Source organism: Halichondria panicea, chromosome 16 (genome assembly GCF_963675165.1).
Source record: "Halichondria panicea chromosome 16, odHalPani1.1, whole genome shotgun sequence".
Classification (NCBI taxonomy): Eukaryota; Metazoa; Porifera; class Demospongiae; order Suberitida; family Halichondriidae; genus Halichondria; species Halichondria panicea.
The window spans coordinates 2,600,443-2,627,154 of record NC_087392.1 but is presented as its reverse complement, the minus strand read 5'-3'; the positions used below and the strand labels follow the sequence as shown (position 1 = coordinate 2,627,154).

At 43.6% G+C, this 26,712-nt stretch overlaps 6 protein-coding genes across 6 annotated transcripts; 2 read left to right on the top strand and 4 right to left on the bottom strand.

Annotated features, from left to right (window-relative positions):
• Positions 1–6: 6 nt before the first annotated feature.
• Positions 7–1,819, bottom strand: LOC135350058 (uncharacterized). The gene has a single exon (XM_064548761.1). The coding sequence runs from the start codon at positions 1,591–1,593 to the stop codon at positions 121–123; it is 1,473 nt and encodes a 490-aa protein (XP_064404831.1). The 5' UTR covers positions 1,594–1,819; the 3' UTR covers positions 7–120.
• A 127-nt stretch (positions 1,820–1,946) lies between these two features.
• Positions 1,947–8,036, bottom strand: LOC135350043 (F-BAR and double SH3 domains protein 2-like). The gene is made up of 13 exons (XM_064548740.1): positions 7,875–8,036; positions 6,002–6,154; positions 5,744–5,832; positions 5,480–5,624; positions 5,278–5,340; positions 4,751–5,017; positions 4,470–4,592; positions 4,122–4,370; positions 3,456–3,675; positions 3,178–3,338; positions 2,775–3,027; positions 2,486–2,691; positions 1,947–2,309 (listed from the first exon to the last, which is right to left on the bottom strand). The coding sequence occupies exons 1-13, from the start codon at positions 7,893–7,895 to the stop codon at positions 2,013–2,015; spliced, it is 2,247 nt and encodes a 748-aa protein (XP_064404810.1). The 5' UTR covers positions 7,896–8,036; the 3' UTR covers positions 1,947–2,012.
• Positions 8,037–8,093: 57 nt separating this feature from the next.
• On the top strand, positions 8,094–9,570 carry LOC135350071 (porphobilinogen deaminase-like). The gene is made up of 2 exons (XM_064548780.1): positions 8,094–8,376; positions 8,436–9,570. The coding sequence occupies exons 1-2, from the start codon at positions 8,364–8,366 to the stop codon at positions 9,455–9,457; spliced, it is 1,035 nt and encodes a 344-aa protein (XP_064404850.1). The 5' UTR covers positions 8,094–8,363; the 3' UTR covers positions 9,458–9,570.
• On the bottom strand, positions 9,536–17,286 carry LOC135350030 (C2 domain-containing protein 3-like). Its single transcript, XM_064548717.1, has 22 exons — positions 17,144–17,286; positions 16,798–16,993; positions 16,563–16,672; positions 15,944–16,499; positions 15,027–15,710; positions 14,812–14,933; positions 14,627–14,745; positions 14,376–14,531; positions 14,106–14,262; positions 13,666–13,895; positions 13,283–13,387; positions 13,091–13,177; positions 12,914–13,018; positions 12,711–12,846; positions 12,252–12,625; positions 12,083–12,193; positions 11,889–12,029; positions 11,514–11,843; positions 11,268–11,462; positions 11,147–11,209; positions 10,895–11,049; positions 9,536–10,839 (listed from the first exon to the last, which is right to left on the bottom strand). Exons 1-22 carry the CDS (start codon positions 17,202–17,204, stop codon positions 9,612–9,614), a joined length of 5,421 nt encoding a protein of 1,806 aa, XP_064404787.1. The 5' UTR covers positions 17,205–17,286; the 3' UTR covers positions 9,536–9,611.
• On the top strand, positions 17,256–24,419 carry LOC135350040 (uncharacterized). Its single transcript, XM_064548732.1, has 10 exons — positions 17,256–17,765; positions 18,383–18,446; positions 19,457–19,597; positions 20,599–20,926; positions 21,398–21,487; positions 22,059–22,166; positions 22,282–22,702; positions 22,883–23,439; positions 23,501–23,590; positions 23,767–24,419. The coding sequence occupies exons 1-10, from the start codon at positions 17,624–17,626 to the stop codon at positions 24,292–24,294; spliced, it is 2,469 nt and encodes an 822-aa protein (XP_064404802.1). The 5' UTR covers positions 17,256–17,623; the 3' UTR covers positions 24,295–24,419.
• On the bottom strand, positions 24,409–26,690 carry LOC135350062 (acylglycerol kinase, mitochondrial-like). The gene is made up of 11 exons (XM_064548765.1): positions 26,564–26,690; positions 26,448–26,487; positions 26,318–26,397; positions 26,186–26,261; positions 26,007–26,135; positions 25,631–25,731; positions 25,512–25,581; positions 25,377–25,456; positions 25,266–25,323; positions 24,890–25,209; positions 24,409–24,746 (listed from the first exon to the last, which is right to left on the bottom strand). Exons 1-11 carry the CDS (start codon positions 26,653–26,655, stop codon positions 24,554–24,556), a joined length of 1,239 nt encoding a protein of 412 aa, XP_064404835.1. The 5' UTR covers positions 26,656–26,690; the 3' UTR covers positions 24,409–24,553.
• Positions 26,691–26,712: the final 22 nt, after the last annotated feature.

Sequence of the window (26,712 nt, the reverse complement as noted above, 5' to 3'; positions counted from 1 at the left end):
CAGGAACATTTTTCACAAAATGTTTTTATAATGCACAATCATTAATATTGATGGTAAAAATATACGGATACAATACATCCACACACACTCAAACTAGAAAACTGCCACTAACCCAGGGAGTTAACTGTTTATACTAGGATTGTCCGTTCCCACGTTTTCTGCTGCTTTTTGTTTCTTTTTGGCTTGTTTTTGTTTCATGAACTTCGCAATTTCTTTAGCAATCAATCCTCCAGCCCCAACACCACCACCAGCAGCAAAACCGGCACCTGCCCCAATAGCCATGCCTATAGGTCCACCAATTATCCCTATGAGCAGACCCACTAAAGCCCCTGCTGCTGCAGTGCTGCCAATAGTTGCTCCAATTTTAGCTGCTTTTTTCAGTTGAGGATGTTTAACTCTTTCATTGGTGCCTTCATCTCCTATACGTACCGACGTCGTCTCAGCCCTAGCAGTAATTTTCAATTCTTGTGCAGTTATTCGTGGTGAACCCCCAACTGCCAAGTGGGGTTCTTCTGGAGCAATATCTACAAACAGAGATGTTTCGTGTTGGCTAGTTGCAAACAGTGATGCAGTGTTGTGAGACGGTAAAGCTGATGCCAAACTTTGTGGTGGCAGAAGCTGTTCTTCATGATCAGCTCGAAGCTTGGACGGCATATCACTGAGAGACTGATGGGGTGAGGTTGGCAAATACTGTTCCAAATTGCCAATATTGATCAAATTCGATAGTTGATCATCTTTGAGTAGGTTCACAGGGAGTGACTCGTTCATTTGCTCATTGAAGTTGAGAGCTTTGTCTTCTTGGCAGTTAAATCTTGACCAAGTGAGACGGAGTAAGCCTGGTTTGCCTGTCTCCCTTGTCTTCTTGAAGAGCTCCATCCAAAATGGTGTGTACCATTCACTTCGATCAGGTGGATTGTCGGCTAAATATCCAACAGGAACAACAGAGATATCTCTAAGAATATCTTCAGGTACCTCTGCCTTAGTTTTAAGCACATCGTAAATGATTTGTTTCCATTCTTCCACCTTTTCAGTAAGGTATTGTGGTAACTGATTCACAGAGCGCTTGTCGTTTTTTGGAATCTGAATCTCATTCGCAAAAGTCAAAGCAAACACTGCTTTTTTCCAAATGCTAGAATCAAGTGCCTTTGTAATCTTCACAATGCCGTCAGCATCATCACCAGTTATACGCTCGGTAATCTTGAAGCAATATAGAAAAACGTCTGCCTTGTCAATCGCGAATCTTAATTCTGAAAGACGCACTTCCCTGTCCTTTTCACTGATAAAAATATCTCCAAAACCAGGTGAATCCCAGGCGGTGAGAGTCGTAACTTCATTTTCTTTGCTTGGTACAGGGGTATTGAAGCTAGTGGTGTAACTAATAATGTTTCTACTAACGGACCGCACAGAAGAGCCTTCTTCTGCAAGCTGAGCACCACCTATCAAGCTGTTGATCAGTGATGACTTCCCTACACCAGTTTTACCAGCAACAAGAACACCAAGAGAACGAGCTGATTCTAAATAGCTTTTCAGAACAGTGAACATCTCTCGGGCACACTTTTTTTCAGAAGAGAGTTCTGCCTCTTGGGTGGCCATAGTCTTTTAATTATGGTCCTGTGTGCTTAATTTTAGATCTAATTGGTATAGATCTACTACACAGAATCACCCAGTACAGTATAGTATAGCTCGATAGTATAGAATAGTAAGCACTCAGAGGTAAGCACTTACCAGAGTGCTCTAACTGGTCAAACACACAGTCCTTTTTGCAGAATCTTTGGGGTGCTTTGCAACAACAGGTTGGTTGCATTGACTTCTAAATATGGCAGTCTTAATTATGACAGCATTGTGTACAATTTGAGAGGCTACCATATTTGGATTCTATACTACAATATTTACTTGTCCTTTTGGCTTCGTAAATTCTACTCGTACTGCATGCGCCATGCTCAGCAGAAAATAAACACTCAGTCTACAAGAACACAAAAATATTGATGAGCAACTTTTACACAAGTAAATATTCATACAACTTCAAAATCTTCAAAAGAGTCTTCTCTCCAATACCTATCTTCGGGTTCAGGGGTTGGATTCTGAATAGTCAGTGAGGGGGTACCATCAATAGCCATGCTAGAGTAAGCATCATCGACAGGGATGGGGGGTGGTCCAACCGAACCCGTGCTCAGCTCATCCATTGTGATGTCAGGAGGGGGGTAGTCTGGGGGTAAGGGGGGTGGCGAGTCTGGGGGAGGGGGGGCACTTCCACCTGATGGACTCTCTGCTATTAGGGTGGCATCATGAATACCATTCGGAGGAGTAGCCTGTGTAGGGGAAACAAGCGCCACTGTAGTAACAGGTTTTTTGCAGCAAATCTAGCTACATAAAATGTAGGTGCACTAAAATAATAATCTAATGATCTCAACACATTACAACACAGTGACGATTAACATTTTATGCAGCACAATTATAGGAAAATAGTAATGAACACTGTACTTACGCATCCATCGCTGAGTAGTTCCACGACGACTGAGGGAAACACACCCACTCTCCCTTGATACTGCCCCTCCCACCATCCATCATCGATCCCATTATCGTCAGTACGAAGCAGGTCTATCAGAGCCCCCTCAGGGAAGGACAGCTCTTCGTCAAACTGGGCAGTATACTCATAGATGGCTGTCACACGAGGCTGTCTCTCAGAAGCAGCTGAGGGGGAGACAGGCGAAAATATCACCAATCATCACCAGCTAGTCCACACACAACAAGCACCCTATAACAAATTCACTTACCTGGTTCTTTCACCAGAGGACTAGCAGATAGCAATCCACTAGCCAAAGTTTTTTCTGGACCTCTCTCGCCATTGAAAATGTGTGGTGAGGAAGATCGACTAGTTCCGCTAGTACGAGCCTGGAGGTAGCTATGGGGCAAGAATCCCTCACTGCCCGCCTTGTTACGACCTTTGCACCATCCATCACCATCGTCCCACTCTACAATCTCTATTTCCTCGTCTTGCACGATACTCAACTCATCAAACCGCTGAGCCTGTGGGAAAATTTAGAATTCATTGAGCTGCAAGCATAATAAGTACACTCTTTCCCAGTAAAAATCCACCTCAAGGAAGCTACATTGTAACATGTATACTGTATATATCTAGAGCATTGAGTGTAACAGACAAGGTCATAAACTCCTCACCGTGTAGTCATAGAGAGCTACAGCAAGCTTGGGTGCTTGCTCAGAGGTCCTGGATCCAATACTGACAGCGTCCAGGTCCTGCCCGTGACCAGAGGAAGTCTCCACATCAAATTCCTGGGAGCCATAGTCTTGTACAGAAAGTTGGGACAGGCGGCTGGGGGCTGATGAGGAACATTTGAAAGTATATATAAAATCAGGAATACATGATAAAATTAATTGTCAAGAACGTAAAACATGTATATATATTGAAGCAATGGATGCATGTGAAACAAGCTTACCGAGACCGAGGCTGGATACAGAACTAAGGTCAGAGTGCTTGTCCTGACTGTCCCCTGCCTTCTGCAGCCACTTGGCCACATCCACTCCCACCCCCCGTAGCACTGCCAGTCTGGCCTCCGCTTTGGTGATGTGCACTTCATGCTGCCGTATCTCCTCATTGAGATTCTCAATATTCTGTTGGGCTTCGGTGAACGATTCAGATGTACCAAACTCAGGTGTCTGCGGAGGGGCATTCAACATGTGATTACATTTCTAGGGACATTATTGAATATATCATAGCGTACATTCTTTGCACAGAATGCCAGCAATGAAATACAAACGCTCGGTGCAGGTGTGAGTGAGAAAGAGTAAACTCAAAATCGGCTTATTAAAGTGTGACTTGAAGAGTGTTAATAAAAAAAGAACAAGACAATAACTAGAGAGGGGTGGTGAACATTTAGATATGAATCTCACCAAGAGTTCACCCACAGTTAATTGGGACAAGGATCACAGCAGATCCAATAAAGAAGTCAAATTTATAGCTTGCTCTATATTTTCTTAGCTTTTACTTTGTAATAATTAATGACGTGGAAACAAGAAAGCGGGAAAGATCCCTATGGCAGTCCGTTACAACATCATGAATATAATGACAGAATAGGCTATGAACAGCATGCAGAGTTACCCACCTTGATATAAGCAGCTGTGACTGACTTCAATCCTCTGACCTGCTTGTCTATCTGTGCTATCCCATTCTGTTGCTTGACAAGCATAGTGGCCCACTTTCTAGCATCCTTATCGAGGAAGATCTCCGCCCCGTGGTCTCTGCTGAGGACAGTCACCTTGTCCTGTCCGTACGGCTCAAATACATAGTCTATAGCCTCCCTCAGTACTGGGGAGCCATCAAGGTAGCACTGCAAGTTGTACTCACGATTCACCTGCGGACGAAGTAACGAAGCATAATAAAATTATGCTAACTGGCACTTTAGAGGGAACCCACATGTACAGTGCAGCTCTATACCTAGATGACTACTCACCAGATACGATTGATCTCTTAAATCTTCAAACTCAGCCTTAATCATACTTGCTGTGTCAGCTTCTATTTGAGCATAAAACATGTACACTTCTCTGGCTTTGTCGTAAAAATCACCATCCATTGCCTGTAGGTAACACGAATAAATTAGGCATACACGGTGAAAGGAGATAAAATAGTAACAGAAATGAAGAAGATGCACAATGGGATGTGTAAGGGAGATGTCCTCAGACAACCCCCCCCACACATTCGTAGAACGAAAGATCCCAACAGCCCATTCCTCACCGTCATGATTTCAGGTAGGTCAATGGAGGAGTGTCTCTTTGTGTGGGCATTGGTGGTCTCCACACACAACAGGTAGTCATTTCTATTAACAGAGGTCCTCTTCTGACACGACTTGAGTCTGTCGGACGCTTTCTTGTGTGCCTTCTCTACCCCAGACACAGACTCGTAGAATTTAAGCCCTTTTTTGCGGAGTTTGGCCTCGGCTTCAGAAAACTTTGCCCTGGCATCTTCCGCCACTTTCTCAACCTCAACATAAGATTTCCTAGCCTGCACGGATGACAAAGCTTACATGCAGGGTTGGAAAAAGTCATTGCTTCTAAGACTAAGATTGTGTGTCGCATATATGCAATGTAGGTGAAACATGAAGATCAAAGCACATTTGCTCAGCAGGGTTACGTTATCGTGCTTCAGCTCAAATAAATAACTCGTCCAATTATACACACTAAAGTATGACATAATTAAACTAGACATAACTAGCCACACACAAAGGCATTGTTATGATCTGAGTGGTTGACGTAACAACTCACCGTGGTGGCTTCTTTGACACTGTCCAGCAGTTCACTGTTCATTTTCTGCGCTATCTCTATCAGCTGGACAAACATACACAACTGTCATTGACACACAAGTTCTTAAAAAGCTGCACACATTTTTCTGCAGTGGTAGCTGTATATATTCATTATACACCTTAAGTTGCTCTTAAAGTACATCTAGTATCAGCAAAGCACTCACTCTCTTAAAAGAGTTTTCTTTCACTCTGCGCTGCTGTTTCATGACCTCTGAGACCTTGTTGAGCAATAAGTCAGAGTTGGTGAGCCGATACTTAGCCAGCTCCCCCGTCTTGTCCAACATCATCTTCCACACCTCCATCACACCCCTGCACACAAAGTCAAATGTCAGTCAATCCATGGACCAAAGAGAAAGGATATTGATACTACACTTTAGCTAAATGTGTAGAAACAATTCGCCTGAGGGCACTCTGCAGGTGTGGGATACCTGTTATCCATTCTGTCCATGCCTGCGACTACGGGGGGTGTCTTGATCTCCCTTTTGGTTGAGAACTGGCTGACCAACCTTTGCAAGCTCTGTGAGGCAATTAACACAGGTACATGTACAGAGTGATCACATGACAAGTGTGGTTTTTGAGAGCACAATGGTAGGTACAAAAAGTACGTTAATTCACAATTAATTTGCTTCATATTTTGTCTACTACACAATAACGTGAACTTCGTATTGCTGATACCAACTACATACCTCAGCGTACTGTTTGTCCAGTAGTGACCTCTGCTTGGTGAAGGTCTTGATGTCCTCCATCAGTTCCACCTCTGCATTGTGCTTCACCTGGAGACGGGACAGCTGCTCATTGAGGCGACTGCGAACTGAGGTCGAGTTGTTCTGCGTTACGGACTGTGGGTGTGCATGTGGGATAGTTACATAAATGTGACATTCAAATGCCGAGAGTACTCGTATGATACATAAATTATTTGCGGAAACCAGTTAGACACACAATTAAGCCATCAGCCTTGGCAACAATAGATCCACTGTTTACAAAACAATATCTTAATTGCGAGAATACATCATCACTAATGGGAGCAAGCCTATAGACATGGACTGTTAGTATTTTTAATTGCTGGTAAACCCTGACCTCATGCCAGAGTTGATGAGTTCACAACACATGACTCTGATAACTAAACCTATGTCATTATACGAAAAGGAAATTGTACTCTCATTACATAATTAGAGCACTAAAGTGCTAAGCCCTCCGCAATTGTTTTTTACAAATGCGAAAAGCAGCATAGTACTTATGAGCATGGAAACCTAAAGCAGCACTTAACAGACTGAAGTTCATATTATATGTGAACGCTAAGACATGCACTGGGACTAGGGTCACAATAGATTCAGCGAACAATCCTGTAATCTTTGCATGAAAACAATCGCGGCTGCAGTGCGGATGTGTATCGAATTAAAGCCGCCTCTATAGCCAACGTGCACTCCAAGCTTCTTAGACAAAAAACAAAATCTATACCATAGAAGTTAATAATTTGTTGTGTTGTGGCTATAGACAGTCAGGTGAGCAGACTCAGAAATTACAAACAAACAACACACTGGCAGACTACATGTACGGCCACCTACGCACCTCGGGTTAACATATTTCCTAACCTTGGTTCCCAACAAAAGTATCAGCGACAATAGCTCTATTAAAGGTTAATTGCACTTTCCTTGGCACACACAGGAAGAGGAAGCTATTATACAGACAGTTTTCCCCAAAAAGCAGGGTGGGAAATAAAAAACATCAATCAAATGTACATGCCCCTCAGGCTCTAAACAAAGAGTTAAACGGTTCAAATGGCTCAACAAACTGAAATGTTATCCCAAGCAGAAGCCAGGGGGGTGTTTAAATGAACCCTGTGTGTGCATGACCTGTTCACTAGCATGAGCACCTAATACATACATGTGATCTCTTCCATACCATACACATGTACTCATTTGACACCACCCCATGTACCTACATGTACAGTGTGTTCTTACGTGACACAATAAGGAAAGCACTTATCGGCTTTGAATCTAGGAACGATGTGACAGCGTGATAGCGTGATTACTCATTTTGGCTATTCAAAACTAGGGTGCTTTTATCATCCAGACACCTAGAGGTTTCATAGAAAACTGACAACAGGGCCACAAATACACAATGGGTGTGAAAGACCTTGGTTAATGCAGAAAGGAAATTGGTGCACAATACACACCCTTGTACTGCTACATCGTCATGCATACAGGAATGGTGCCAACTCAATAGCAGGCGCAGCTAAGAGGTTTGATGGAAACGATTCAAACGTACAAAACTTCAATCTCATGAACAGCAACTGATTGAAGATCATCCACATCCGTCGTTTTTGTTTACATGTACCTTACAAGTTTTATACATACTGAACAGCAGAAAGATGACACTGATAAGTAACAGTTCTAGGGTACGGGTATATATATATATATAGTCATAGTTAGCCAGCCAATAATAACTTGGAAAACAATGATTTGCAAGTTTAATAGATAATAGAGACATTTCTATACTCTATTATCTATGGTTAGATTGCAGATCTACTAGTACATGTACGTACGTAGTGGCACTCACCCTCTTCACAGGTGTACTCATAATGCCTCGAATACTTCACAGTACTTCTTCAACGAATGTTTAACATTGGTAATCTAGATTCAAGGCGCTAGTATAGTAGGAGCTAACTATTGGTTGAAGTTTATTCTGGAAATATAAAAAGGCCAACAAGGCACTTACCACACCCACAGCCGTAAATCTGTTTCCTGTTTGGCCATGTGGACGTGGCGGCCCGGATGTGGTTGTAGTGTGGCCTGTAGATTATCACTGTGACATGACCTGCATGTCACGTCTGAGTTCTCTGAGACATTTGAGAGATAGATCTACAGTACTGTACTGTGACATGCACCTCTGAGTTCCCTCTGAGATCTAGATCTACTCACTGCTGCTACTCTATACTGGTGTCTGAGTACAGTGTGTCTGACAATATTCATCTTCACATCCAACCTTTACCTATACCAGAGTAGATCTATCTCTGATCCAACCATCTCTCTGTACTGGAACTGAAACATGGACAACAAAAGTAAGTAGATCTATCACTGGTGCAATTATTTGCAAATTTTTAATTAATTTATTCTATAGCTGAATCTGGAGTACCTTCTGTGATCCGAGTTGGTTCCCGCTCTAGTGAGCTAGCCATGATCCAGACACGAACCATAATTTCTGCTCTCTCAGCTCTCTATCCCACAATTAACTTTGAGGTGATTACCATGAAAACGATAGGAGACAAGATCCTCGACAAAGCACTTCCGAAAATCGGACAAACAAACCTGTTCACTAAAGAGCTTGAAATTGCTCTTGCAGCCAACCAAATCGACATGATCACCCACTCGCTCAAGGACCTTCCCACAACTCTCCCTCCCAACATGCAGATCTCTGTGATATACAAACGAGATAACCCCACAGATGCAGTTGTTTTACACCCTAAACACAAGGGCCTCAGGATTGACACACTGCCAAAAGGTAGTATTATCGGAACTAGCTCACTCAGGCGTATCGCATTTCTCAAAAGAAACTACCCTGATCTGATATTTCAAGATATTCGTGGAAATCTGAACACTCGACTAAGAAAACTGGATGAAGGTGATGGAGACATAACATATGACGCCATTGTTTTGGCGACTGCTGGTCTCGTAAGAATGGGGTGGCAAAATAGACTCTCACATGAGCTTGACACGACGGTGTGTATGTACGCCGTGGGACAAGGAGCTCTTGCTGTGGAGACTCGCTCAGATGATGATGTCATTAACAAGCTTCTTTCTCCATTGAATGACCCGTGCACGGTTGCTTGCTGTACTGCAGAAAGAGCTCTGCTGCATTCGTTGGGTGGGGGGTGCAGTGTGCCCGTGGGGACTTGCTCGAGCATTGATCCAGACAACCACACCTTGTGTATTGATGGAGCGGTGTTGTCTCTAGATGGCAAAGACCTAGTCAAAGACGTCGTTACCTTTGTCCTTCCTATTAGTTATCGAGAGCTTGGCTTCTCTGAGTTGAGTGGTATTGTGACCAAGATTGGGTATGATTTGGCAGATAAGCTACAAGAGAAAGGTGCCGGACCAGTTTTAGCCAAAGCCAAGGAATATATTGAAGCAGTAGCCAAGTAGGCCTAGTTAACTGCATAGACACAGGTCTCAAATTTATTTTGTTCACGAATCTTTGATTCACTGTAACATAAATATTACTGATTGTTAAATATATTATTTTTTATGTACATGTACACACAGTCATGGCTTTAATTTTGTACAAATAAATTAGGATTTACCTAGATGAAAATATTCTGGCTATTCGCTGTGTCTCATTAGAAGTAATATCCAGCTGTTTTGTTCCATTAGATAACCTTTGAACTTTCCTCGAGTCAAGATACTGTTGGACTTCCTGTAGAGTGCTCACAGTCTGCGCTCCTCCTGAAGATCTTGTGGTCTGGTTTTCCTTTTGAGGTCTTGTTCTGGGGGCGGGCCTACTGAGCGCTGATGTTCGCAACCTCCTCATGGATTCCTCCAGTTCCCCCGGAGGCATAAAGAAATTGGGAAGCTGTCCAAATCGTGAATGTCTCGGCTCAGGTTTTGATTGGGGAGGTTTTACAGCAGTGGGTTGTTGGATCTCCGTTAAAGGTTGGGTTGTTATATCAGTATACGTAGGGACGTTGACTGGAGTAAGTTTGTGCGAAATAGTGGGAATAGTGTCAGTTTGCAATTGGTCCAGTATTTCAGTTGTGTAAGGAGGGTGGTGGTGATCATGTGTTTGGTTATCATCCTGGACTGAAGAATCCAAATCAGAAGGTTGAACGACAACAATATGACTCATTTCACTAGACAAAGGTCGTGGTGGGCAAGAATTAAGTAGTTCAGAATGTTTGCTTTGCTCAGAATCATCTTCAGTACTTGAATTAAGGACAGAATGTCGTGATAGCTCAGTGTTCTCACTCGTCAAGCTTACATCAGTTAGCGAGCAAGACTTCTCCTCTGTAGCAGCCAAGTCCTCTTGTGGACAATCCGAATAGGGGGTTAAACGATCTGCTTTATAGTATTGACAGTATGGAATATCGCTGGACTCTTCTTGCTGAGGCGAGAGGTCACTTGGTGCGTAAGAGTGTGGTGGACTGGTTGTGATAGTATCGTCAGTTGGTTCATTGTGAGTAGGAGCTGGTGACTGCGCAATGACAGGACTGGTAGATGGTGCGGCAACTGATGGTAGTGTAGCAGAGTGAAATGAAGAGTTATATATTCTTTCAGTCTGAGTTGTTGTGCTGACAAATGTCTCGTGTTCCGCAGTTTTTTGTTTGCTAATTGTTGTTTCGGGTAGAGCCATGTATTCAGTAGAGGTATGTTCGGTATCGGTAATTCCAGCTTGTCGAGGGCATAAATGGATTTGCTGCCGTGGGATTGATGATAATATGTGCACTTGTGAGAATGGTGGTGACTTCTCAATCTCTCCCAGTTTAGATTGGAGCGACTTGTGGATAATGTCAAGCTCTTTTATGTTATCCCTGCATAACACACACATCAATATAATTATGTTACAAACACGTATCAGAACTGTACCTCAACTGCTCATGAAGCATTGAAGTGGTCCTTGATTCAGAAGGTTCACTCTGTGGAACGCCCGCCTTTTGTTCATTGTAGAGGGAGTGAGGTGGACCCTGAAACGGCTGTCTTTCCAACAGACTGGTCTTACCAATGTAGGACTCAGGAGGACTCTGAATACGTAAATTAAATGAATACTTTGTAGCAGCTTTTTTACCAAGGATGTGCAAGTATACAAACACTATAACAATAATGTGCATCGTTACATACTTCTAAACGGTAAGAGAGCAGTCGAGATGGATAGCTGATTCTGCTAGTGGGGCTGACGGTGACCTATAATGACCGATACATTATCCATACTGCCAGACCGAGCCAATATTACTATGCATACCTTCAGCTGTCCTTTCACCTGTCCTCCAAAGTCGACAATATTGTACCACCCACTGATTTGCCTAAGTCCAAATGCCAGGGGGCTCAGGTCCATGTACACACAGCCAATGTGATAGTCATTTCGTGGGCCACTCTTCTGATGAGTTGGTGAAGAGTCTAGAAACTTGTTCCACACCTGGAATTCCAGCCCAGGGCACTAAACAGAATCAATCAATTAAACAGCCATTAAAATGATGCACCATAATACCTGAGGCTGCAGGTACATGTTGGGGACATAGGTAACACAGAGGTGGTCCCAAATCATGTCCTGCTCACTGGACATAGCCGAGGTGGATATTTTAGCTACATTGGGGTGAGGATGGAGTGTCACGTATACACTTGGAAGGACAGCACGCTCCATCTGTAGGTGAAGAGCACTGTGTATAACAATCCTGGCTTCAAAGACATCTTCAGGGACTGGTGGTGCAGCCTCTTCCATCGTAAGGGGAGGGTTTTCCTGTTGTTGACAATCAGGTGAAGCTGGTGGTTCAGTTGAAGAGAGGCTGGAATTCTCACCATCATCACCAGACTCCTGATTCTGGGAGGACAGAGTTTCAGGATTAAGTTAAAAAGTTGTGCTTACTGATTTATTATCCTTCTCTTCAACTTCAGAAGGGGTGACTCCTTCCTGTTGAACATTGATCTCAGGGGATTTTCCAGATTGCTTGTCACTGGACACAATTTTGTAGCGTATGGTCACATCTAGCACGCCTCCCTCAGCTTTCTGCAAAATAGAATACTGACGAGCAGCACTACTATACCAACAACAAAACTCACCGGTTGAGTATCTATTTCAGCTACCAGTTTCAAAGGCAAAGAGAACGTCTGGATATTAGGTCCCTTTCCCATGGACACCATGGCACATAGTTTAACAATCGGCAATACAGTCTGTAAGGACAAACACCCATGCCAGCGTTACACAACAGGTAAATGTATCAAGAATAACCTTTGCAATGAGTTGATCCCTTATGTTTGGATAATAGAACCTCCTCCAGAGTTCAAAGGGGACTCCGCCACTCAGGCCATGCCCACTTGCCCCTCGTCCCTGCCCACATACGTGCACAAGCTCCTGCTGGATTGGTGCCGTCACTGCCAGTGTAAGGGTGTGCTGTGTGGAGTGTGTGAAGGAGGGATTGGGAACACAGAGTGTGGTTCCAGTGCGATATGGCTGTAAGAGAGGCGTCACAGAGTCAGGGTCATCTTGAGGGGGTAGCTGAGAGGGGAAGTGGTACTGGACAAAGCAGTCCGTCTCCCCCCACACTGTGTTGTTGAAAGCTGTGAGGTCACAGACACCCTCTATCGTCACTTCAAACACATGAGCTGCAACAATAGAGTAGAGAAGGATAAGTTTGTAGCCAAATAATATCAGAGCTAGCTACAACACAAATGTACATGTAAACCATACCTAGTGTGTTTATAGGGTTGCCTGGTAACGCTAACATGTCAGTGAAGGGCTTGTTGTTCTGCTGATGGCTCGATTGGACATGATGTTTGTGTAGAGAATATGAGCCACAAGCAAACTGCTGCTGCAAGAGCTGTATCTATAGTGAAGTAAAAAATTACGGAGAACCAGGAAAAGGGTCATCTATTGAGAATGCTCATGAATACCTGATCACTGGTTCCAAGTGCACACAACACAGCAAGGTGTCCAATGACATTGCCACAGAAAGGGTTCACAATGGGACAATAAGAGTCCATAGCCACTACTGGAAGCTGCAGCCAGAGCACAAAGGGGGATAGAATACAACAGACGTACAGCTTCACTGTTATGTAGTTTACCGGTACCTTTGCTTGTTTATACAGATGCTGTGCATTCACGTCAGAGAATGCCAGGTAGAATTGGTGGAGTGACACCTTTACAAGACCCACAAGCTGCATAAAATGAATGTATCACCACCCTGAATAATAGTATAACAGTATTGGCCAGAGCATTACAATCATACACTGTACCTACTACTCTCGTTATGGTACATGTACCTCATCATCTGTCGTGGGCCCGGGAGTCCTGTGCCACACTTCAATCACTGTGAAGTTGCTGCAAACCTGCTCCATCAGTGCAGGGGTCAGATAGAGGGGGTGTACCTGACAAGGAAGGAGGCTTGTGAATGTACATAGCTTACAGGGGGCAATTTGTCGTGTGAAAATTGATGTTTACTATACTGTATGTTCTCAGGTACACAACTATCATTAGTGCAGGTAGGTTCAAACTACTAGGATTGGCCAGCGGTTTGCAGAATACATTAAAGGTGTGTGAGCTACAACTGCTAACTTAGATCTCACAAATTGCACCAATTTGCCAAATCATATAAAGCACTCAAGCTACTAATGACCTCATTAGCTTGTGCTTAATTTAAACACACCTGCTTGAATCCGAACTGTGGGTTGGGTGTGGCCCACTGTACCACTGTCCTGGGGTGAGGCTTGGCACAGAACAACCTGCAGACAATGTACGGGTTGGGCACTCCAATCTGAGGAGGTACCAATCTGCCTGGAGCTGGGCTCTCCCTTTGCTCCTTGTGGGGCAGTGAAATGTTTGTGGCTTCAGGGATCATCAGTAGCAGTTGGAGGGGGGAGGGGGGCGGGTTGATCACTGGGGTAACAAAAACAGACATACTTCACACTTTTAACATTGTACATTATAAACTGTATATAAGCAAGGTATGGGTTTTCTTCAAACAAGGGTGTTAAAATGCACATACAATACACAAGAATGCTCTTACATGTACGTTCTGTAAGAGTTTTGGTAAAGAACTGTATCACTATGCATATACAGACATGAGAAATAAATGAGCACACATACTCTGAGCAAGTGGTTTGGGCTCTTGGAATTTGACAGGTGGACCATTGTTGGAAGGAGTCTCATTTTCCTCAGAAGGCACTGAAGGGTTGGGAATTATAGTGGTCAGTGGTGGGGGCTTGGCTGCTTTCTTGTCACTGGTGACCAGCTGAATTAATACCTGAAGATTGTACAGTGAGGCAAATAATTATGACTACGTGCAACAAAGTTTTCAACAGTTGATAATTGTAGGCATACAGTACATGCACATGTACCTACCTACAGACTATGTACCTGTAGATAACCAAGAAGAGAGTCTTCATCAGTCACGTGGCTTTTCACAGCGTCTGTAAGGGTGGAGCTTCTGACCTCCAGTCGTGTGTGGAGATCGAGGGTGGGGGACGAGAGGCAAGACCGCAGAGGCACCACCGCCTTACCCACCAGAAAAGGCTGCAATAGTGTAGAGGCAATTGTTATAGTATTGGCATTGTGTTAATGGCAAGCTACATGTAATGGCCACTTTGATAACTTTGTAGGGGACTGACCATTCTCTCTGAGAGCCTTTTACAGTAGACTCTAAATATGAGCGTACTGTTCCACCATCTCTGGATGATAGAGCTATTGAACGATACCGGAAACATTGACTGATGATTGAAGGACACAGCTGAAGAGGCGAATTAAATTAATATATACACGCACTCTAATATAATTATATGCACACACTGCTTACCATTATCCACTGTTTTCTTTGACGCAACTCGCATTACTTCATGGGTAGCTGGGAGGCGTTTTGAAGAGTGGGTACCACCATTAAAGGCTGCCGGGAATTGGTACTCAACAAAATACGTCGAACTGAAGGGAATTTAAGAAGTACTGTGTATAAGCATGGCATACAGGCACAGTGTACATGCGCACGAATACCATACATCACGTGTACGTACATACCATGAAGAAGAGCTTTGCGACAGTGGAATGAGACTCCGTTTCCTAGTTCCTTTGCTGCTTCTCTCTTTGAGCACCTTGTGCACTAGTCCTGGCTCTACCTCCAGACTCTCCACAGCCACCCTAGCTCTGCTGACACGGCCCAGATTAGTCAGTTTCTCCAGTCCCAGACTACGAACAATGGACCCCTCCAGAGACCTCTCTCCAGAACCAAGGTAAGACGAGAAAGCTGTCAAACTAGAACCAGCTGATAGTGGATCTTTGGTAGCCAGCTTGCTAGTGAGCTTTGAGGCAGTGAACTTTTGGGTAGGTGCTTCGGAGTCAGGTGAGATTTGCGATGGGGGGTTCTGTTCTGCAGCAAGACACTCAACATTTTGATTAGACAAGCCATTACCAATCTGATGTTCATTTTCCACAGGTGTATGAAAAGGTTTAGCCGAATTTGGGAGATCTTCATTACCATCATTTTCATACAGTAGCCTGGCAAGCAGGTGCTGGTTGTGGAGAGGGTAGTCTGGTTCCACGACAGAGATGTCATCCAGTCCAGCTACAATGTCATCTTCGTCTTCGTCACTGCTCATTCCCAGGCACACTAGCTCATGGAGGTTGTCACTGTAGGGGAGGAGATCAGCTGCAGGGCCTGAAGAGAGTCCAGTCAACAGTAAGGGGTGCAGAATCGCTTCTTCTCTGAGGAAAATAAGAGTGTATACTAATTTAGACACTGCTTAGCTACATCTAAACCAAACCTTGCCCAACATTTAGCTAATCTTGACGTTACATTTTCCCTCTTAGTTACCAAATCTTACATGTACCTCCGAAATACGTAGCCGATTTTTAACCAAAACTAATGGAAGAGATAATAGTTCGTGGATTTCATGGATTGCACTAATTGCAGAGGGCTACATTACTTTTAAACTCACCCGTTATCCATAACTGGGGAGGGGCAGTGTTGTCTCTTTGACACCCCATCAGCTAGTGACTGAACCATTTCATTTCTCAGTGCATTCCCACGGTCAATCAACTCTGAGATGACCTCCATCTGTTGAGGGCCTATGCTTACATCAGATCTGTCTGCCTCGTCTTCACTGGGAGAATGCTGTACCGGGCTTTTTGAAAGATTATCCTCTGTGTATGTCAGCGGCACTTGTTCCTCGGTACTCCGAGTAGCAATGTTTGTATTCTCTGGGGAGCTCCCACCTTGAAATTGTTCCACACTCGGGGAAACAATAACTTCTGGAAGACTATCTTCAACCTTGGAAGATTTCTTCAATGCAGTCGCAACTTCCACTGGCTGAATAGATATGTTAACAGTTAGCTTGCCAAGACAGAGACCTTTGGAGTTGACAATAGGAGACTGCAGGGTTAGTGCGTTGGTGGGAGACAGCTTGGATAGGCTAGGAACAGAAGCTTTACCAATCACCATTGACTCGTCTGTCATGTGACCAAGCCCAACGTGAACATAGAGTGATCCCATATCTGTGTGTATAGAAGCAATGTCATGGATTGTATTTGAAGAGAGAAATGCGATTATAAGCGCACCTTGAATGTAGGACTTGAACTGTGGCCACCCAGAGCGAATTTGATAAACTGCAAGGGTAGTACAATCTCCCAAAGCCTTGTTATTAGAAGAGCACCTGTGGACTGGAACTCTGAATGAAAATAAGAGCATAATTATGTAGATACGATCACGTACATTTTACAAGGTGATGTGACCTACAGAATCAGATGGGTACTATACAGTGCACTGTGAATGTAACAAACCAGTATCGGGTACCTAAATATGGTGCCACATGAGTTTTCCCCCCACCACTTGAGTCGTACACAGAGCTTGGGTGCAGGTGGTCCTATGCTATATTCCCACTGTATCCCCCGCTCTAGACTAACTTTCACATGTCCTCTGAGTGGACCAGTCACAAGAGGAGGAAGGGAAGTGTGCACAGAGGCCTCTAGTTGTTTCTTCTTTGGAGTACCTTGAATATTAAGAGATGATGAACTTTAAATAGAAAGTTTATAAATTATGCCTAGATCTAGAGCTAGCTAGAGATCTACTCACCTGCCTAGATCAATCAAAGACTATAGGCGCAATGATTTAACACTTGTACTACCCACACAAAACATACCTGTTGTAATGCGCTTGCTGCTTTGTGCACTATTCTTCATCTTGGCTTTGTTTACGTTCATGTTGACCTTTTGGTTGTCAAAGCAAATTTCGCGGTTTTTAGAACCGCAGATTGTAATCGGTCCAATCAAGACAAAGGCTAGCCTGTTGTTTACCCAATTAATCTGTGGTACAAGTCATGGTACGGTATCAGCGAATACTCCTACATGTACAGTGCTAGTGAGAGGTCACTGATTTCTATTGTACTGGATCCACTCAAGTGTTTTGTTTTGTGAGAGAGTCCCAACAAAAACGGCTACCTCTGTCTGACTGAACTTGGATAAAAGTGTTAGCTTCTATGTTTATGTCTATGAATTGATCAGCCTTCAGAAGATTCTTGACTCTGTACTTCAGCTGCAGTGAAGCCAGTATAGTATAGACTGATGCAGACCTTCTCTAGAGGGGAGATAACTTTCAAGGGACGTGTGTTGGCCCATTAATCATGGGGGGCTGTTTTAACTGCCACAATACCCTTCTCTGGAAACTCCTTTTTGTGTTCTGTGTTTGCTTCAAGCTGTCACTAGGAGCTTTTATTCGTCAGAATGTGTTTCAGCACCTCCGGCTCCGTCAAGTATCTCAGCAAGGTATTGTGTCTAGTGTGATTACATCAATGGCTTCGAATGTCGAATGTAAAGCTGTTAGGGAAGATCATAAATTATGTTCTAGGATCCCAGGTTTTAATAGCAAACTTGTTTAAAGTATTTGTGGTGGACATTAATTTCGTCTTAGGGAATTGTTCCTATGCATGAGTAAGCACAGGTGTGTTCTTTACCCGATCCCACGCTATTGTTTCATTGGGTTTACCAACATTTAACAGATATGACCATAACTTGTACAGCTGTACTGAACTGTCACATGTGTTTCCACCCTTTGTCCAACCTCTGTCAGTTAACTCTGTAATTCACACATAGGCACTCTTATATTACATGTAGTACATTATGGTTGCTCCCACTTTGGGCGTAGGCTGACCAGTTATTATCTCACACTAATCTGATTTTCAGTGCACCTCTTTAGTTTTGGCAGTGGAAGAATTGTTCACGTTGTTACAGCAATAGTATCCATGGACCTTGCTGTGTCTTGACAAAAACTCATAATTAGAGCCTAATATCGTAGCCACGCATTGTGTAACACACTAACTGTTCACTAAACATGTACGCTGACTGTGTACTGAAAGTGTTTGACTAGACTGTTTCTTTATCAGGAGAGGCGGTGGTGTTCAGACGACAGGAGGCCACACCTACTGAATCAACGGGGAGCAGCACAGAGTGAGTATTGAAATCACTATAATGTGAAGGGAATTTCATTCGTTTTGGACTAACTGTTATGCCGTAGCATGCTGTGTATGTGATTGTTCCGTGCAACTACATTCTCCCACCCTGTGTGATGCCAAACCCTAATAGCCAGCTTGTTCCATAACACCATCAATCAGAATCAATTTGAATGGAATGCGAAATCTCTCTGATTCCCAGAGTTAAGTTGTCGCCTAATAAGCCGGCGAACCAGTCAGCTGCTGTTCACTATACAATCACCCTTTGCATGCACCGTACGTAGCTGCTACTGTTTTGGACTACAGTAATTATAGGTCAATTGCTCTGTTTTTCAGGGTTGATCAAAGCATGCTGAATATTGTGTGTGTTCTAATTGTATTGAACGATGATTGTCTGCAAAAGTTGATGTTACGCCAGGCTAGAGGAATTGTATTTTATCAAGGGTTTCTGTTTTTCCCCGCTTGTACACTGCACCAGAGGAGGTACGACAACATCAACGTGCTGAACTATGGAAGTATTGCTGAATCAATGTGTGCAGCAAAAATGCTGACATTGCACTTTCAGCATATTTACTGCATGTTAGATTGAAATTCCATATTTGCACGTGATGACAGATGCTGTCGTGCCTCCTCTGAGGTCTGTACTATCTTCGTCGATCTGCTCTAGCTCTATGTAGTCACTATCACGTCTTGTTCACTACATGCATGTCATATCGTATAGCGGGTATATTTCGAAGGTAAAATGTTCACAGTTTTTGCTGATTAAGCATGTACTGCGAACATTTATACCCACGAATTTAATATCGCATGCATGCATGCTGCCAAAGGCTGCTATTCCGCGAAAACCTTTCTAACGGTCAGTCCGTGAAAGTTTATACCCTCGAAATATACCCGCTATACGGTACCCTCGAGCCCACACTCACAGACACTATTATGATGTCTGCCCCCCCCTCAGTATTGTACAACATTGTAATAACTGCCCCTCCCCCCTCACACTTTTGCATATAGTGCTGCCGAGTTCTTTTCCAACTATTGGTTCATCTTTGTTGTGGTGTTGCTGTTTGTGGTCATTGTGACTGTCTTTGTGTGTGCGTGTGTGGTGACAGTGAAGAAGAGAAGTCATCACTCTCTCTCCCTGGAGCTTAACAGGTGAGTCATCCATGTTTGACTCGACTCTAATGTGAACAAAACAAGATTTCCTGCTTTGTAGCCATGCAAGTTTTAATTAGCCGAAGTTCCTGGAAATAAAAAAAAACTACGTGTACTTCCATGTTTTGAGTAAGTGAGCCAATCAGGAATCAAGTACTGCACGTAGTACACGTAGCTTCCTTGTTTTTGTTGTGGTGATCAATAGCAGGAGCACATGAGGAGTCAATAGTCAAGTAGGAATTGGCCACTGAAGAGTGCATGAACTGTGTGGCTTCATATCAAGGGCATATAAAGATATTAATACGTATATTGTAATACTTGAGAGCTTTGCCTGTTATCACCGCTATGCTTGAAGAAAGGCTGATCTGTATAGCGTATCTGATATGCGAAACTGGTCATGTATCAACTTGTACACAAGTATATACGCCCTTTTCATTACATATCTGATATGCGAAACTGGTCATCCCTGTACCAACTCGTACACAAGTATGTACGCCCTTTTCATTACATAGTGCTACATTGTATGTTGTGCACAAAGGCTGATTGTCACTGGATTGAGGTTCATTATAGTTACTAGCTCAGCGCTAGTGGAAACTTTTATTCAGTACATAGATTTGGTGTGTAATTGTGAGAGATAGAATATAATTGCTTGTTGAGCTATTGATAGGTTTCTTCCTTTAATGTGTTAGACCACAAAGCCTCTCTTATGCTGGTTCATTGATCGGTGGGCCCTTTCAACTTCTGTCATTAGATATACTGGCTCCTTAGTTTACACATCATTGCAGGATTCTCATCCTGTGTGTGCTATGAATGTCATTACCCCAGCTAGTGTATTGATAGCTCTGCACTCTTGGGGAAGTGGGAGGCGTGGGGTTACAGTATATGTAATATGATTCTGGTAACAGGTGTACCTAATTTGATCGTACACAAACATTTACATGGCTAGGTCAATGACGGAGATTTAGTCTTGGACACACACACACACACACACACACACACAGTCGGGGTGCTGAGAACAGTCGCTCTCTCCACCCTCAGCGAAGTGTGGACGAACACTCACTCCCTCAGCACACAACAAGGAGTAGTTCTGCAGCAGGGGAAAGTCCCATCAGTCTTTCAGTGGGACCCACCCCCATCCCCTCCCCCCAACCGTCAGCTGCCTCTTCTCAACGCTCCTATCGTAGTCAGGGTGGCAAAAGACGACGCAACCACTCTTCGGGTCATGTGAGCTCCAGTAGCGATGAGACGATACGAGCGTTCCACTCTACCACCTCGCTCATGTCCCACGGCTCCAGTCAAGGAGGCCACCCCAGGCTACTGCGTACTGAGGTGGGTGGCATGGCAGCTGATCTCGCGTACTACGTACTGATCACACACAGTGTTAGTGTGTGACTTTGTGGTCTAGACTAATTAATTGATCTACTTTTATCAATTAGTGTGGATGTCACTTCTTTGATATGATGTACCTTATGTGTCTTAGTTAGCCTTCGTTACGATGTTGACTTCCAGTCTATTTGGGTTTATTAGGAGCATTTAGAGGAGTTACTGTATAACACTTATTTTGGTACTATTGTCTTTTGAGCCTACGCACCTAACAACTTGATACTGATTAAATACTACGCAGCCCCAAGTATACATGTACCATATATAGTGTCATATCAAAGTAATGTACATGTATATCGATATACATTTAGTACATACAGTGTATACCTGTAAATTTTTTTAACATCAGGGACATGGGGTTAAAAAATGGCTCTCGAAATTGCTACACTTGCCAACTTGCTTACCCCTACCCTACAGAGCACGTCTAGTGGTGAGAAGGGGTCCCACTATCGCCACAGCGGGAGACACGACAGGCATAAGAGAGCCACCTCTAATCCACATATCAAGGTTAGTGTGCCATATACTAGTTATGGGAGAGAGTACAGTTACTGGTCAAACAGCCATTGGCTATGGCCCCTTTAGTGAACAGCAAATATCACTTTAAAACTTACCAGTGATGTTTATATAGTACATGTGTTGTATGGCTCAACAGCTTAATTGTAATCTTTAATATTTCATGTTTTTCACACAAATGAATGAAAACACATTAATTTTTGTGAAGAGCATTAGAACAGCGTTATTGTTGTATCTCCTTTTTCAGCATACTCTGCAAACCCACCCATGCTTATTGTTTCTAATATTTGGCACATCACTTTTCTTGTACTAAAGGCATTTTGGCTCACTGATCATTAATGTGTAGGTTCTGCCCTGTGGGCATGTAGGTGTCTGGACTATGGGAGTCCACGGTTGCTTGTTTATCCATGTACTTTGACCACAGAATTAGTTCAGTTCAGTTTCAGTTCAGTTCAGTTTCATGTGCACAATGCCCTGTAGCTTTATAATGTCCCAGTATTGTTGGCTACACTGTGTTGCTGGTACTTTATTCATCCTACCGTCAATATTTAACACACACCCTCAGGTGCTGCCGTCTGACGGACACTCCTTCTACTCTGCCCCCTCGTCCTCCATGCAATCCATGGAGTCAGTTCGTTCCACTCACTCTGGCTCACAGAGAACTCTTGTCGATGTGAGAGCACTACTTGAGCATGTGTACAATATATACTGTACGTAGCAATGTGTAGGGATGTACAAGAGTAATTTAATAAACATACAGTGGCAAATCACTTCTTTTTAATCTTTAGGTCGATGTCACTGTCCATTTGGGTGTGGAAAATGACCATGAAACGAGAAAAGAGATAGCAGCAGCACTTGCCGAATCAGCAAGACAACTTGCCCAGTCAGCAGCTGATTTCGATCAAGAGGACTCTTACTCCGTTCATGGGCGTCGCTCGAGCTCCCAGCTCTCATATAGAAGCTCCATGGCGAGTAGACGGCAGCTTTTCCCTAATCATTCTTCCTCTGTTTCCCTCGGCCATGACCGTTCCTATTCCCCCATGACACCCTCGATCGTCAGTCTGGATAGGCCCAGGACTCTGGAGCGACCGCACCACACGCTCCCCACTCGGGGTGAAGTAGCCAGACGGAACAGTTTGACTCGTGCCCCTCCCCCCGAATCACCGCTGAGGATCTGTCACTCCAGCCAGCGCATGTTCAGCAACACAGGTAAACATAGGTGTCCTATTATGTGATATTGGTAGTTGGTAGCTTTGGCACCACTGACTACTTTCATCTTTATTCTCTGAGGGCTGATCTGTATCATTCGATAATTACGTCTGTATGTTTCGCATTTGACCGTAGCTATGACGGAAGTTATAATATTGTGTTTCCTTATTCATCTTCCAGCTAAACTCCCTCCACATATGAGGGTCAGTCGTATTCGGAGTCTGGAGGATGCAGGGGCACCACTCAGCCAGCGACAAATCTCACTTGACAATCTTCATAGCAGTCCCTCGCCCCCTCACCCTCTTGTCTTCTCTCCTAAAACCACCCTCGCAGATGGCCAGTTGTTTTCAGTCCCTCACCCTCCTCCACATCATCACACCACTGCCAGTCTGGATTTTTCTAGCATGGGACAGTCGAGTTCATTCACTTCCTCTCCAGAGGGGGTACGTGTCTTTAATGGAGTACACAGTCCACGGTCTCATGCGTATGTGAGGAACGATGGTAGAACTCATTTTGTGGAGTCTGATCATGGTGTTAGTCCCGATAGTGGAATGGGGAATGGAGATTATGGAACTGGAACTGAATCAAGCTCGAGTACCCTACGATCATCACATGTTGAGAACCGTGACAGACTGAGTAGATTGAGTGAAAAATCTATGGAGTATCTGAACAGTAACGATAGCACCGATACTTCTGTAGGCATGCACAGCGAAGCTGTGCAGATGTCTAAGAGAAACGTAAGCTCGTGACGTGTTAGCACCGATATATGTATACTTATTATTTTGTATTTATTTACAGAGCAATCATGGGTTTCCTGCCTCGCCACATAAAAAGAACTCTAGGTCTGATGTGTCTGATGGTATCAGGGACAAGACCGTCACTTCAAGTGTAAGTGACCTTTTATTGTGTTGTATGCTAAAGGTCCGGATTTATGTGTACACAAAACTGGTAAACAGATTAAACAGATATGTGTCCTCGTACAAATAGCTACATGTAGTAGTAAAGTATTCGCCACATTTTTTTTATAGTCCAATGATACCCTCCCCACCACCACACACCCACAGAAGCGACGTTGTAAGCAGAGCAACACTAACATGGAACCAGACTATCCAGCACAAGGGAACTCGTCGAGCGGCTCTCAAGCCTCACTGGATGATAACAGCACTGCAAGTGGGTATGCAGCCACTGGCAGTGCAAGCAGTGTGGACAGTGTCTCTATGGAAAACTCACATGAATCTAGATCTTGCGTGATCCACAGTGATCTCGAATCTCAGTTCTCCTACCCTCTTGAGAAACTGTTGTCACAACCACTCAGTTACGATATTGATTGTGATGACATCAGCCCTGCCCCTCTGTCATTAGACGCTCACCATCACTATGGAAACAAACAATCCTACAACAATGGCAGGTACCAATCCCAGAGCAGTATCAAAAAAGTTCAAGCGTCTCAAAATAGCTACTCTCTGGACTTTCGTAATAGAGCTCGCTCAGAGACAAAGTTGTTGTCACCTCACAGCAGAGTCCCACTGTATCACACTAGTCATGCAGGTCAGAGTAGTTATCAGTCTGCCAGCATTACAGTGGATGTATAGCGCATTTACCAGTTACTGTGGCTTTGTTTGTATAGCTATTTCTCATCAATCAGTCTTTTTGTTGCGTTCAGTGATGTTTAATTATAATTATCAACAAAATTATTATTATTGTTGGAAGAAGTAAAGGGCAGCACCAGAGCCGGTAAACATTACACACAAAAATTAATGAGGAAAATAATTGAGCTTTGCATAGTAGGGAAAACAAGTACATTGTGTACTCATGGTGTACAGTCATTCTGACCTGAATTGAAATAATTAACTAAGATTGTTTGGTGAAGACTCTAATGACACTGGGCAGGACAGTTACAGAAAGTGGCATCGCCTCGTACGGCTCCCCGTCAATGTTGAGCCAAGACACACCTCCAGACTGTGGGTGAAGGACTAGCTGTGATGAGTCGACACTAAGCGTCCCTGGGACAGGAGGGACATTTTTCCCGAGGGAAGCAGACCACCTGCAGAAACAAGACAAATAATTAATAGAGGCCAACAAATGTTCCAATCTACAATAATAGTAATAACCATGTAGAGGGGGTCCTGTAGAGTAAAACAGCCTGATGATCATTACCTATCTATATTCGGTGGACACAACACTCACCCCTGCTTGATGAAGTCCCACTTTTTGAGATCGGCTGGCCAGACTACTGTCTTTAGTCTCTCTTCTAGGCTGGCTGACTCCTCTAGACAAAGGTGCAACCCTACCACGTCCAGCTGTCTCTCCTGCCAGCCCTCGGTTCTCCTGGCAACAAGACGCGTGGGTTCAATTTTCCTGCGTCCCACAGCAGTTTGATTCAATGCCTCTGATGTGGTACTATTTGGCGAGTTTGCCACTTGACTATCAGGAGGCATGGTACCGACAGAGGAAGACCTTGAAGAGGCAGGGAACCATAGACGTAAGGAATAATCACCAGGCCAACCCTGAGAATGGAGTTTTATGAGCTGGTTTTAAACAAACTACATGCACTTTCTCTTACTCTCAATACTGTCCGTACATGGGACATCAATAACCGAAACTTCCCAAACAACTTGAATCTGAGAATAAAGTCAATATGTACACAACAATAATTAACCTAATATAACCTCACCTGTCCTTGATCTGTAACGAGTCTCTAAAGACACCCCAGTGAATGGAAGAGAGGGCGAACAAGGTCTTGCCACTCTCTGGCTGTAATAATAATAATACAAAGCTATAATTAAGCTACAAGAATCACAATGTATACCTCCAGCTGTAACATGTGTATTGGCACTGTGGCTCCACGTATGATGTCCATAGCAGCTTCACTAATGCGCCTGAAAAGTAAGTTAAAACATTATTTTGACAGCACCAAAATTCTGTTACCTAGTTTGCGATAGAGACAATCTTGAAGAGAAAAATCTGCTGTAAAATCGATTTTCTCTTCCTAGTGGGAGTATACCGATTGGAATAGTTCTTGTCTTCTCCTGTGCAATAGTGAATGTACATGGGAATAATATTGTACCGTATTACTACAATGTTTTGCGAATAAGCCAATAAAATCAGCAGCACGGATCGTGATGACATACAAGTACCAGTTAGAACTTTACTATGTCATAGGTGTAAATGTTTGATGCTTACGAAACATGTAGTAATACGGTATTCACACTGTTCTAGCTAAGCTAGAGTATCAACAACAACTTGCAGATGGATAGTCAGCAGATGCAAACAGTATTCTTACAGTGAACTGAGATTGGCTTACCACATCCCAACGTCTCATCAGCCCATTCACAACTTCCATAATGGTACCATCACCCCCGGCAACCACAATGGCATCACATTCAGGGTCGATGTAGCCCATAAGCGTTCGTATCTGTCCCTCATACTCGCTCTATATTAAATGGCTCATGGAGACGGAAGTGAGCATATACAAACACATACCTCCACAACCGTCACATCATATCCTGAAAGATGAAACAGAGGTCCAGCATACTTCTTAAACTGGATCTTTGCATCCCTGATTGCAAAATGATACTTTTAATAATTATTGGTATACTCAGTACACATCCTCACATTTTGTTAGCCATTGGATTGAGGAACACCGTCACTTTCTTGGGCCTATCGAGAACAGAGATCCCCTTCTCACCATATTGCTATTGTGAGCAACGTAGGTAAATGAGTGATAACTTTATGAAAAGCTCACTTTGGCTTCCTCACAATACTCGCGAATGACATTTCTATCCCTGCCATGTAATCATAGACATAGGGTAGATGATTGTAGTCACACAGGTGGAAGGAATAAGACATAAAGGAACTCACCTGAATTTTCTTGTGAGGTAAGAGCCTCCAAGAGTAAATACAATGCTTCCAAACGTATACTTTTTCCAGTGCTTTCTAAAGTGCCTTGCCATCTCTGCAATGGAAATGCCATGTGGACCACCTTGACCGCGGCTTGTTTCGAGTGTAAT

Excerpts from the sequence above, each read along its gene's own strand:
- LOC135350058 (XM_064548761.1), bottom strand. The coding sequence starts at position 1,593 with ATGGCCACCCAAGAGGCAGAACTCTCTTCTGAAAAAAAGTGTGCCCGA.
- LOC135350043 (XM_064548740.1), bottom strand. The coding sequence starts at position 7,895 with ATGAGTACACCTGTGAAGAGG. Across the intron at positions 4,371-4,469 it reads TAAGAGATCAATCGTATCTG|GTGAATCGTGAGTACAACTT; the intron begins GTGAGTAGTCAT and ends CTTCGTCCGCAG. Across the intron at positions 3,676-4,121 it reads TCACAGCTGCTTATATCAAG|ACACCTGAGTTTGGTACATC; the intron begins GTGGGTAACTCT and ends GCCCCTCCGCAG.
- LOC135350030 (XM_064548717.1), bottom strand. The coding sequence starts at position 17,204 with ATGAACGTAAACAAAGCCAAGATGAAGAATAGTGCACAAAGCAGCAAG. Across the intron at positions 14,746-14,811 it reads AAAGAAAACAGTGGATAATG|CTGTGTCCTTCAATCATCAG; the intron begins GTAAGCAGTGTG and ends TCGCCTCTTCAG. Across the intron at positions 13,178-13,282 it reads GGCCCACGACAGATGATGAG|CTTGTGGGTCTTGTAAAGGT; the intron begins GTACATGTACCA and ends CATTTTATGCAG.
- LOC135350040 (XM_064548732.1), top strand. The coding sequence starts at position 17,624 with ATGGGGGGCTGTTTTAACTGCCACAATACCCTTCTCTGGAAACTCCTT. Across the intron at positions 17,766-18,382 it reads CCGTCAAGTATCTCAGCAAG|GAGAGGCGGTGGTGTTCAGA; the intron begins GTATTGTGTCTA and ends TTTCTTTATCAG. Across the intron at positions 23,440-23,500 it reads TGCAGATGTCTAAGAGAAAC|AGCAATCATGGGTTTCCTGC; the intron begins GTAAGCTCGTGA and ends ATTTATTTACAG.
- LOC135350062 (XM_064548765.1), bottom strand. The coding sequence starts at position 26,655 with ATGGCAAGGCACTTTAGAAAGCACTGGAAAAAGTATACGTTTGGAAGC. Across the intron at positions 26,136-26,185 it reads ATGATGTGACGGTTGTGGAG|AGCGAGTATGAGGGACAGAT; the intron begins GTATGTGTTTGT and ends CATTTAATATAG. Across the intron at positions 25,324-25,376 it reads TCGTTACAGATCAAGGACAG|ATTCAAGTTGTTTGGGAAGT; the intron begins GTGAGGTTATAT and ends CTTTATTCTCAG.